This window comes from Gekko japonicus, unplaced genomic scaffold (assembly GCF_001447785.1).
Source record: "Gekko japonicus isolate JY-2015 unplaced genomic scaffold, Gekko_japonicus_V1.1 scaffold1410, whole genome shotgun sequence".
Taxonomy (NCBI): Eukaryota; Metazoa; Chordata; class Lepidosauria; order Squamata; family Gekkonidae; genus Gekko; species Gekko japonicus.
The window spans coordinates 77,729-90,031 of NW_015168693.1; the positions used below are offsets into that span (position 1 = coordinate 77,729).

General features: G+C 42.2%; 1 protein-coding gene across 5 annotated transcripts in view; it reads left to right on the top strand.

The window, feature by feature from the left end:
• Positions 1–12,303, top strand: part of ASPH (aspartate beta-hydroxylase) — a 42,118-nt gene that overhangs the window by 17,455 nt on the left and 12,360 nt on the right. For 2 of the 5 annotated variants that reach the window (XM_015415472.1, XM_015415471.1), the window contains exons 1-2: positions 9,193–9,252; positions 10,134–10,307. The exons of 2 other annotated variants lie outside the window; for them this stretch is intronic. In XM_015415472.1, coding sequence (XP_015270958.1) covers positions 9,228–9,252; positions 10,134–10,307 — 199 coding nt within the window. In that variant the 5' untranslated portion in view covers positions 9,193–9,227. Of the gene's footprint in view, positions 1–9,192; positions 9,253–10,133; positions 10,391–12,303 lie in introns of those variants that run through there. One more of the 5 variants, XM_015415473.1, reaches the window with a different exon arrangement.

Below are 12,303 nucleotides of genomic sequence, written 5' to 3' on the forward strand. Positions count from 1 at the left end.
AAAAAGAAGAAAGAAAAAAAGATGGCAAAGGGGAAAATGTCTGTGGAATACATAAAAAAAAAATTAAGGCAGGAACCCCCTCCCAGGACTGCAGGAAGGCTTTGTTTTAGGAGCTGTCACCCAATGCTGATGAACTTTTATTGACTGTGTATATGCAGCTTTGATGCTTTTTCTCTCTGCCCCCCAGATGTTAAAACGTATATAGATATATTCTGACCCAACCTAGGATGCTGAGGAGCTGAAAAATGCTTTTGTTATAGGTCTGAATACAGCACATGACAGGTTGATATTAATAATAAAAAGGGTGCCCCGGCCTTGTGCACTTAGCGTTAATTTGCTGTGGCAAATCAGCGGGGTATGATGACATAGAGTCCACCATTTTCTCCAGGGAATCTGTGCTCTGTCATCTGAAGAGTAGTTGTAATTCTGAGTGATCTCCAGCCCTCACCTAGAAGTTGGCAACAATGGTTCCCCAGGACGAAATGGCTGGTTTGTAGGGTGGAGTCTATGGCACTGTACTTGTCTGAGGTCCCACCCCTCTGCAAACCCCACCCACTCCAGGCTTCACCTCTCAAATCTCCAGGAATTTCCCAACTTGGAGTTGGCAACCCTATCTCCTTCCCAGCCTTCATCTGCCCCTCTGCCTTCAGCTTTCCATCTCCTCTCCCCTCCCTGCAGCCTCTACCTAAGAAAAGTACAGACTTTCTCTGCAGTTGGGACCAAAGCAGCTAAAATCATTCTCCTCTCCCCCTTTTGATCTGCACAACATCCCTGTGAGGTAGGTTAGGCTGAAAGTCTGTGAGTGGTTTGAAATCAACCAGCCAGCTTTCATAGCAAGAACCTGGGTCTGGCAGACCCTGCTCTGAAGCGCTAACTGCCATGTCACACTGGCTGTCATCATGGGAGGGGGCCACCTCAGCAGGGTATAATGACATGGAGTCCACCATTTTCTCCAGCGGAACTGATCTCTACCATCTGGAGAGCAGTTGTAATGGTGAGTGATCTCCAGCTCTCACCTGGAGATTGGCAACAATGGTTCCCCATGAGGAAAAGTAGTCTTTCTCTGTAGTGGGGACCAAAGCAGCTTACATCATTCTTCTCTTCTTTTTTTGATCTGCACAACAACCCTGTGAGATAGGTTAGGCTGAAAGTCTGTGAGCAGTCCAAAATCACAAATCACCCACCCAGCTTCCACAGCAAGAACCTGGGTCTGGCAGACCCTGCTCTGAAGTGCTAACTGCTAAGCCACAGTGGCTGTCCTAGGGGGGCTGCTGCTGGTGAGCATGAGCAAGCAACGAGGCCTAGTTAAGTTATGCCAGTCAGCTGGCATCAAGTCTCCCAGAGGGAGCTGCCAGGCCTAAGGTAGCCAACCTGCAGATGGAGCCTGAAGATTGCGTGGTATCACAACTGAACTCCAGACAACAGATCTCTCTCCCCTTCGTAAAATAACTGCATTGGAGGGTGGACTCTATGTCGTTCTATTCAGCTGAGGCCTCTCCCCTCCCCAAACTCTGGCTTCCATAGACTCCACCACAAAATCCTCAGGCATTTCCAAACCTGGAGGTGGCAAACCCTAGTTAGGACTGGCCCCAATGAGTTCCCCACAAAGGCCAAAGTAGGCCTGGAAAGGGCCTCCTGCCCCAGTCTTTTTTACTGACAGAACCAAGCTTGGTTGCCTAGCAACATCCACTGAAGGGAAAGTGAGCCCCACAGTAGGAGAAGAGAACGGTTTGATGGCCAGTGGCTCACCTCAGTAGCCAGCCAGCAATGGAGAAGCCAAGCAGGAGAAGCCTCTTCCTGATCAGGGAGCAGCCCTTTCAGTAGCCAGCCAGATGTAGAGGAGTGAAACCACAGCAGAAGAAGCATCTTTATCATGAGAGACAGACATTTGAGCAGTTTATTCAAATAGGGAAGAGTGGCCAAGCTGGCAATGGATGGAGGGGAGGAGCGGACCCAGTCAATGTCATGCAAGTAGTCTTGAGTAGTGGCTGATATATATATGATAACATGCAAACTGTTTTATTTCACTCTCACGGGGAAATGGTCAGCCTGTCAGGGAGGTTTCCATTTTAAGCTTGGCAAGTTAAAAAGGCCACAGGAATGAGGGAAACTTCCTACAACTGTATAGTTTGTCACAAAAATGTAGCTATTTTGTTCTACCAAGAGATGTTTGTAACTGTTGATAGAGATCACCCCTTTTTCCTAGGAGCTATTTCCTTTAGGGAAGGACTGTGGGTTCCAGTTCCCTGTTTCAGGATCTTCTCCAATCTTTCATCGTCTTCTCTCTCTCTCTCTCTCATTCTGCTTCCCCTGTCTTCCTTCCTAACTGACACTCTTAACTGACCCCCTCAGGTCGACAGTAGAATTCTTTTTGATCCCCCTGTCAGTCAGGGTTCTCAGACCAGTATAATGCATCTGTATTTAGCCTTCCATCACTGCAGCTCATCGGAAAAAGGGAAATTTGTCACATCTTTTGCATGACAGCAGATCTTTGGTGACGTATGAGTACCTGATACTTTTTTGGCTCAAGTGGTTAAGATGCTGAACTGCAGGCTGTGGAAGGTCAGTAGTTCAGCAGTTCGAGACCTGGGTGCCGCAAGACGGAGTGAGCTCCCGTCTCTAGTTCCAGCTCCTGCCAACCTAGCAGTTCGAAAGCAAGACATTGCAAGTAGATAAATAGGTACCACTTTGGTGGGAAGGTAACAGCGTTCCGTGCGCCTTGGTGTTTAGTCATGCCGGCCACATGACCACGGAAACGTCTTCGGACAGCGCTGGCTCTTCGGCTTTGAAACGGAAATGAGCACCGCAACCCTAGAGTCGAACTCGACTGGCTTTCGAGCAAGGGAACCTTTACCTTTACCTTTAAGAACCAGAAACAGAAAGAAGTCTGTGGAGATATAGCACCAACCAAAAAGCAATTATTAGTCTTCTTGGCCAGATGACTAATCAGCTAAAGAATTGTAGTTATACTTTTGGTAAACTAGCTTTAAGCCAACTTACTTGAGGTAAAAGTGGCATATAAGTATTTTAATAAATATATAAAAAAATTTAAGCAGATGCGTCTACCTATGGAAGGTTCTCTATTCATTTCAGTGCTTGACTATTTGTTATAAGTTTTTACTTGGTATAAGCACTTTATATGATCACCCACTTGAGCATGCCCCAGAGTAATTAAGGTGGCTAAGGCAAAAAAGTGTATGCTAGCTGCCTAGTGGTCACACTTAATATGAAACATCCATATATGTTACTGTAAATCATAATGCAATGTAGCTATTGTAATGGTTTGGGGAGGTAACATTCTGTTTTTGGGATCAGCAACCAATTAGACATATTAACTTGTCATTGGATGTGATGAATAATGGATCCTTAGAAATCAGGTAGTGTCAGTCTTTATTCTTGTGTTTACTACAATTATACTAGGATTTTTTTTCCATGAAAGATCATACGTAGAGCTAAAACTGGAGGCCTCTGGAACAAGTAAAATTGCTTATTTCATGGGAAAGCTACTAACACTTCAGAAAAACTTTGTGTAAAAACTGTTTTTAAATTATACTTATATTGTTCTGAAGTGGTTAATGCTTCAAGAGTTAAATGATAGTAGCCTCCAAGAAAATGGATTCAAGTTAAAGTGATTATACACAGTTGTGAACAGCTTTAGTGAAGATGAGACTCTTAACTGATCTCTGTCTTTGACATTTAAGGATAAATTATCAAAAAGTCACATACTCAAGTAAATAGTCTTTAATAACAGTAGTCACAATTTTATTTTTCAAGATCTGTCAACTGGCATCTCTTGGATTCTACAGCTGCATTATTGCCTTCTAAAATGGTATTTGTGTGAAACGGATGGTTAAAGGCACATCTTCCATCCTCTTTATCCCTCTGGTATTTCCTTGGTGTTGATACACAGAATATCGATTCTAAATTCTGGTAGGAAATCTATATGACTGTTCTGGTGCTTGCATTACTAGTTAGCTTTTGATTGGTCTGAGGGTTGGAAGCAGACACTGTCCATGAACAATGCAATTGAGAGCTAAATAGCTTTTGAGAAGCAAGCAGGTTTTGGCAGTGCTGGTATCCAAAAGATACAAATTATACAGATATAGCAAGGGCCACCCTGACCTGGATAGCCCAGGCTACCCCGATTTCATCTGATCTCCGAAGCTAAGCAGGGTCAGCTGTGATTAGTACTTGGATGGGAGACCACCAAGAAAGTCTAGGGCTGCTGTGCAGGGGCAGACGATGACAAACCACCTCTGAAAGTCTCTTGCCTTGAAACCTCTATGGGGTTGCCATCAACTGACTTGACAGCAAAAAAGGGTGGGAGAAGCCACCAAGGTAGCAAGAAACTGGGTGAGGAGTAGATTGAAACTTCATGTTTTAAGACTGACTTTATTGTGCATTAACTCATATACAAGCTACAAGTCGTCATACTAGTGAACAAAGATCTAATCTTGCATCCATTCACCCTTGATATTGTAGATGATCAAGCCTTGAAGATGAGGTGAGCACTGCCTCTTTTGGAGTACCTGTTAAATTTACAATACAGCCACATAAGTGGTTGAGACTTGTGTCAGGACGTGAAGAATGTGGAAAATTTACCATCAGGCAAGTTCCTCTTGCTGGAGGATCTGAACCTCCGTTTTTATAAGGTCTTTAAACGGGATCTAACAGATGAGAACATTACTTCCCCTAGCCTGAGATCCCCAAACTTTTTGAACCTGCAAGCACGTTTGGAATTCTGACACAGGATGATGGGTGCAACCAAAAAAATGGCCACAGCAGGAGGTGGAGCCAACTACAGAATAGCTGCTGCAAGAGACAAAGCCAATCACAAACGTCAGGGAGTCACGTCATGCATAACTCTAACTCTTCAAAATTTCAGGCAGAAGATAAGTTTAACAGGATCCCTTTTAAAAAGAATGGACAAGATCCTTGTGATGTGCACAAGATCTGCTTATCCAATTAGATCTCCAGTGGCTGGTCAGAAGCTCTGCTGGACCAAAGGCCCATCTGACCCCAACCACTTTCTAAAAACAGATTGTGGGTGCCAGGAAAGGTGTTAATGGGCACTATGGCACCCAATAGGCACCATGTTGGGGACCCCTGCCCTAGCTTATGATTTTGATGGCAGTACTGTCAAAGCATGGTGGCAATGATTTGTGATGCAGGGGTGTGTGAGTATCTTATTTCTTTGATTGCTTTGACTGTACTGACTTTACTCTAGATGCTTAGTGATAACCTCTCAGGTCAGCAAATTGTGGGAATATTTTTTTTTAAATAACCCAGGCAGGGTCATGGCAAAGTGAACTGATTGTGCGCTTCATAGAATAGCACTTTCATTTCCTTATTTAATATGTTTTGCTGAATTGATTTTCTGAAGCAGTGGTTGATGAATCCTGAGAGAAGCTCCAGGTATATTACATAGGGAGGAAAGGATTATTATTACTGACCTACTAAGGATCAGCTTGAATCAAGTTGAACCTGAATGAAAGAATGGCTTCCCTAGAATTGTCACTGGACCAGTCTATTGATGTTTAACTGACTTCTTGGGGAAAAGCTGACTAGAATGGGGAGAATTCCATTTGGGAACATTCCTTTCTAAGAACTGATGGTCTTTCGTCATTAAAATGAGTGTGTAAAGAGATAAGTGTGTTTATTAAGTGCGTTTAAAGAAATCATAGTGTCTGAAAAGCTGCAGAGGAAGAAATTTTTTTGCAAAGGAATATGAAACTGATGTCCTTGGTGCCAGGACAAGAATACTGCTATGGTGGGTATATTGGAAACGAGGTGGTACAGAATAGATGAGAATGTTGTCCTTAAATACAAACTCTTTAAAAGGACAGGGAAGGGATTGTTAGAATGTATGAAATGAGCGAGTCAGACCAGAAAACTTATGAGTACTAAACTGTTCCATGGAATCACTATGGGAGAAAACACTAGGCGCAAAAAAGTAATTTGGTACTGAGAGCATACTGTTGCCTGTCCCTCCATTCTCAAACTCCATGAGTGAACTTGAGAGGGAGAAAAAAAGGGAGGCTTCCATGTGTGAAAATGCTATAACAGTGGGTGACTTCAGTTGCCCTTCTATTGATTAGATGAACTGAGGCTGAGTTCAGACTGGCAGTTTGCCCCGATATAGGTCCGTGTGCGGAAAGTTTCACAAGCGGATTAAAGGGGCCGTTCACACAGGCACATCTGTCTGGTGTTCCCCACCCCGTACTCAACCCGTCTTGTAGTGCTTGCCTCCCGGGTTTAAAAGATACCTGGTGAAAGTGGTAGCAAACCCTGGAGAGCCCGTTTATCTTGTTTCATTCTGCTTCCCAGAAGTGTGAACGCTAACCACTAAAAGCCGGGAACAGCCCGCGTTAATAATGTGCGCTGAATGTTTACGCTGACTGACTTCCTAGCCTCACTCTGGCACCAGGAAGGTGCAGGTGATTGGCTTGAAGAGGGGGTAGTGATGTGACTGGATGTGCCTATGGCCCACAGCATCCGGATCCTGCCCTCTTTGCCGCTGCGCCTAGGTGTCTGTCGTGAGGAAAACGCTGCATCAGTCCGCGCAGTGTGACTGGGAAAATCCGGAACAGTTTGTTCCGGCTCTTCTTTTTTGCAACAACTCCCTCCCACTTCAAACTGCCAGTCTGAACTTGGCCTGAATATTTATAATGAGAAGCAAAATTTCTTGATATATCAATGACCAGATTACTCTGGTCTTAACCCTGACTACACTTAGAATTTAGTTCAAGATTTAAGTGCTGTCGCACTGTTTGGTAATAGTGAATACACAAGCTAACAAATTCAATATATTTTCAAGTCAAATAATGCCCAAGAAGTTTAACACATCTTTTTTTTGAAGCGGAAAATCCTCAAAAATAGAGAGGTTAGTAAAAGAAAAGTTGAGATGGAGTCTCAAATCTCTGCAGATGCCTGGGAAATATTTAAAATCATGTTAATAAGTTCAGCCATTACATGTACTGCAGATTAGGCAAGATATAAATACTTCTGATGTGATACCAGGATGGTTAACAAGCAGAGTCAAGGAAACTTAGTGTGAACTTGGGTTTTCATACTCAAATATGCTTACTCAAAATTGGCCTGTTTGCTGGAAATTTGGAAAGAGGCCAGTGAAACCCCAACTATTGAAAAGAAGTCTAAAAGACAGCAGGAAGTTACACACTTAGTAGCCCAACATCTTTTCTAAGTAAAATAGTGGAAAACACTATTGAAGTTAGTACAAGAACAAGTCTTGCTCAAGAATTACCAATATGGGTTCTCCAAAAGAAAACCCTATTTTTCAATGTGCAGTTGATGGAACTGGTCTGGAAGCTACTATAAATCTGGACTTCAAAAACCATTTTATTAGGAGCTGCGGTGGCGCAAGTGGTTAAGACGCTGAACTGCAGGCTGTGGAAGGTCGGTAGTTCAGCAGTTCGAGACCTGAGTGTGCTGCATGACGGAGTGAACTCCCGTCTCTAGTTCCAGCTCCTGCCAATCTAGCAGTTCGAAAGCAAGAAATTGCAAGTAGATAAATAGGTACCACTTCAGTGGGAAGGTAACGGCGTTCCGTGTGCCTTGGTGTTTAGTCATGCCGGCCACATGACCACGGAAATGTCTTCGGACAGCGCTGGCTCTTTGGCTTTGAAATGGAGATGAGCAAGGGAACCTTTACTTTTACCTTACCTGTGGATCCATTATTGGTTAAAGAAAATAGAAGATAGTAAATGACAATACTCAAAATGGAGGGAAGTGAATAGTGGGTTCCCTCAGAATCTGCATTGCTATTATTAATGTACTGGCAAATATTCTTGAGTCAGGGCATGAGTCCAGTTTGTGAATGACATCAAATTATTCTGTATAGTAAAAAACAAAAACAGAGTGCAAAGAACTGCAGAAGAATATACCCAAATCTTGTGAATGGTCAAGAGAACAGCAAATGAAACTCAGAGTAAGTAAGTGTGAAATGATGCATTTTGGGAAAAAAAATTTTGAACCTTACATGTGTGCTGATGGGGACTAAACTGATGGTGGCTACCCAAGAGAGATTTTAGATGGTAGATGGATAGCACAAAGAAAACGTCAATTTTGTGGGATGGTAGTGAAAAAAGTAAATGCTATGTGAGGGATTTTCGGGGAAAAGGAGTTGAAAATAATGATCAGCATTATAATTCCTTCATATAAATATATTGTGAAGCTGCATTTGGTGTTTGCAGTTCTGGACATTCTGTCTCAAAGTATATTGAAGAACTGGAAAAGGAAAAACACCTCCTTACAAAGAAGGACTAAAGTGTTTGGGTATTTTTTTAGTTTAGTCAGAAGATAACTATAGAGAGCCAGTTTGGTGTAGTGGTTAAGTGCGCAGACTCTAATCTGGGAGAACCAGGTTTGATTCCCCACTCCTCCACTTGCAACTGCTGGATAACCTTGGGCAAGCCATAGTTCTGTCAGAGTTGTTCTCTCAGGGACAGTTATGGAAAGAGCTCTCTCAGCCCCACCTACCTCACAGGGTGTCTGTTGTGGGGAGGGGAAGGGAAAAGAGTTTGTAAGACGCTCTGAGACTCCGAGTGAAGGGTGGGGTATAAATCCAATCTCCTCCTCTTCCTCCTTCTCCTCCTCCTCCTCCTCCTTCTGAAAAAGTGGATGGAGAATTCTCATATTAGAACTTCAGGCTCAACTTACTAAGTTGGACAGTAGAAGTTGCTTCTGCAAGATGCGATGGCCAGTGTCTTAGATGGCTTTAAATGTGGACTGGACTAATTCATGGAGTTAAGATAGCTAAATGATATCTCCATGTTTAGAATCAGTATGCTTCTGATTACCACTTGCTGGTGGCAGACAGCAGTAGAAGGCTTTCAGAAAGATAGTTGTGTAGTTTCTGTTAATGTGGCATATACTTTCATGAGCCCACTGCCTACTTTATTAAATGCATGAACTGCTCGGCTAAGTGTGGGGAGAGAGAGATTATATATTATATACATAGAGAAAAAAACAAACAGTTGCCTAGGTCTTTTATTAAAGCGAAACTCATTGCCTTGAACGATGAAAGATGAATTGATGAAATGATGAAAGAAAGAAATGTAGACACAGCACTGATAGTTCCAGAATCTAGTGCAGGCACAACACATGCCAACCTAGTTGTCATTGGTGATTTTGCAGTTCCTGACCCCTAGGAAGCAGCTGTTACCTGGAGAACTTTAGAGGGATGAAGAATGCAATGAAAAGTGCTGATGGGAGAAAGGGACAAACCAACAGGTTAGGACTCAAGATTTAAACAAGGAAAAGAAGAGACATTTCAAGGGGAAGTGCCAAACAGGGAGAAAGGAGCTGGTCAACAGGAGGAGCCAAACAGAGAACAAGGAATGAATGTCTGCTTTTTCTTTATTACTTGTTTGGCGGGCAGAAGTGGATATTAAGTCAAGCACAGAAGAGCCCAACAGCTAAGACTGGGGAAACATGGGCAGGAACAGCTGCATCTGAGTTTGGGGCTGTGTAATCAGGGCTCTTTTTGTAGCAGGAACTCCTTTGCATATTAGGCTATGCACCCCTAATATAGCCAATCCTCCAAGAGCTTACAGTAGCCCCTGTAAGAAGAGCTCTGTAAGCTCTTGGAGGATTGGCTACATTAGGTGTGTGTTGCCTAATATGCAAAGGAGTTCCTGCTACAAAAAGAGCCCGTGATGTACTTTAGGACCCAGACCTTGAACAAGGGGCTGTTGCCCAGATGTGGGGCTGCCCACTAAGGGATCTTGGGTTTCTACCTTCAGGACCTACTCAAGGGCAAAAATCACCATGAGGTGGGCCCCACTGAGACTTCTGGTTACCCACTATTCAACAGGCAGCCTTCCACTTCATATATCCTGGGGACTGTGAACAGTGATGTATAGGCATGGTTATGGTCAATATTGTAATTTTTTTTAACCTTCTTTGTAATTGGGAAATTTATATTTATTGGCTCTTTTAAGTACCTTCAGATTTCTTTTCATTAATTTGCTCAAACTTACTGTGCAAATCTGTCTTTGTTAGACTGGATCATGAAACAACTTCTCTTAAATCATTTTTCTTCCATTTCCTTTTTCCACCTAACTGTTGCCTCTCTCTCTTTCTCTCTCTCTCTCTCCTTTATTCTTGTGTAGGCCTGACCAAAGATGGCAATAATGAAAATATTGATTCACTTGAGGAAGTCCTTAATATTTTAGCAGAGGAAAGTTCTGATTGGTTTTATGGCTTCCTCTCATTTCTCTATGATGTAATGACTCCTTTTGAAATAATAGAAGAAGAAGAGAGCGAAACAGCAGATGATGTTGATGGTACGTCACAGAATGAAGGGGTTCAGGGAAAAAAGACCTGTGTTATTGTGGATTTACAGAACCAATAACTTTGGTTCAGGCTCCCTATGCCATTGACTTGTGGAGATGTCCATGCAGTTACAACAGGGTTCTTTGACAGTGGGATGAAATCCCCCAGTGGACTTCAGCCATACAATATAGATTGACTTGCGCAAAAGCCTTTCAGAAGCTTGCAGTTGAGGCACAGACTGATGTGAGACAAAAGTGTCTGCAGTGGTATGGTTGGCTTTTGTATGGCTTTGCTTCAGTTTGTGCAATCTTGGCACTAATCTGCACAATCACTATGGTAGTAAGCTTTACTATTAACTTTTAAATGGTTTGTCTTTCTAACAACTGTTAAATGACCATTGAATATTCTGACATGATTGACAAGCAGTGTTCCCTCTAAGCTGAGTTTGTGTGAGTTAGCTCACAGTTTTTTAGCCTCCAGCTCACACATTTTTGTCTTCGCTCAGGAAGGATGGCTCCAGAGCAAATTAATGTATGCAGTGGCCAAATCGCTCGCTCACAACTTTAATGCCAGCAGCTCACAAAGTAGAATTTTTGTTCACAGGACTCCACAGCTTAGAGGGAACATTGTTGACAAGTTATGTAAATATTTATATTTTACAATGTAAGATGGTTATTATAGCATTACATAAGAAAATTGTTATATAAATTATTTGAATTTGCTCCTTGTGATTATTCCTTAATTCACTGATTTCCTAGATACAAACTAAGAGAACAGAATAGTAAAAAACTTCCTTGGGCTTATTAACCCACTTCCTGTGTAGAAGAAATAGCATGTTATTGTTTGTTTCTATTGTATAGTTTGAAACAGAGCCTTCAGTCTTTAAACACCAACGTTTCAAAGGCTGTTTTAATTAATTTATAAGAGTTTAGTGGACATTTTATGGCAGTGAGAAACTGTAAATAATGTATGTCTCCTGTAATGTTGAACTTATTAAAAGAAAATCAATACAAAATGTTTGCTATTTTTTGCTAAACCAAAGGACTGACTTGGGTTTAGGTTTTTGTTCCCCAGCCTGTCCTCCTAAGTCAGGTAACTAATTATACATACACCTCAGTTTAACAAAGCTGGATCATATATGTGCAGTTAGGTTCCCATGTACAGATTTACTTTCAGACATACAGAAGACAGTTCTGTTGGGGGAGGGGGCAGGGATCCAGTGTCTATACACCATGTATGCCACTGAATAAATGTTCATCCTTTGTTTGACCTGAGCCTGCTGACTGACTAATTGCCACAAATGTTAGATATGACTGTTAGCATATTTCTGGACTAGAATTTCAATCATAAATTGAATCATCGTTGCAGTCTGAACATTCCTCCATTTAAAAAAAATCCCTGCACTTAGAGAACTAGCAAGTCAAGGACACCAAGTATGCCAGTTTCCTATGTGTAAGGGAAATATTTTTGTATGAAGCAGCATTCAGTCACATGACCTACCTACCCCACAGCCTGTGGTAATACAGTTCAAAATCCCAGGGTTTTTTCTTGTGATGGTACTCACCAGTACTGAGTACTGGGCCTTTTTTCAGGGCTTTCCTGAGTCCTGACCCTTGTGTGCCATCCTGCCTGGCTCAGCCAGAGAAAGACAAAATGAACCCTCAGGGACAGCTGTGTGGGGATTTGCAGAGGGAGGAGGTAATTGGTGGAAATCAGCAAAATCTCATATAAGAGTACTGGCACCTTTCATTTAAAAAAAAAAATCAATGTAGAAATGCCATTTTTTTTGTTATACAAGAACCAGGCCTAAATTTTGTGTAGGTGGAATTGTTCAATATAGTTTTCCTTCTTTTTCCCAGTTTAACGGGAATATCCTTGTATGTAGTAGTAAAGCTCACTACTCGTTAGAAAATCGCTGGATTTGGTCCAGAGTTCCTTTGTTATTGATTTGTGTGGTATTTTATGAAACTGTCCCCATTTGTAGGATATTTTCATGTAAGTACTTTA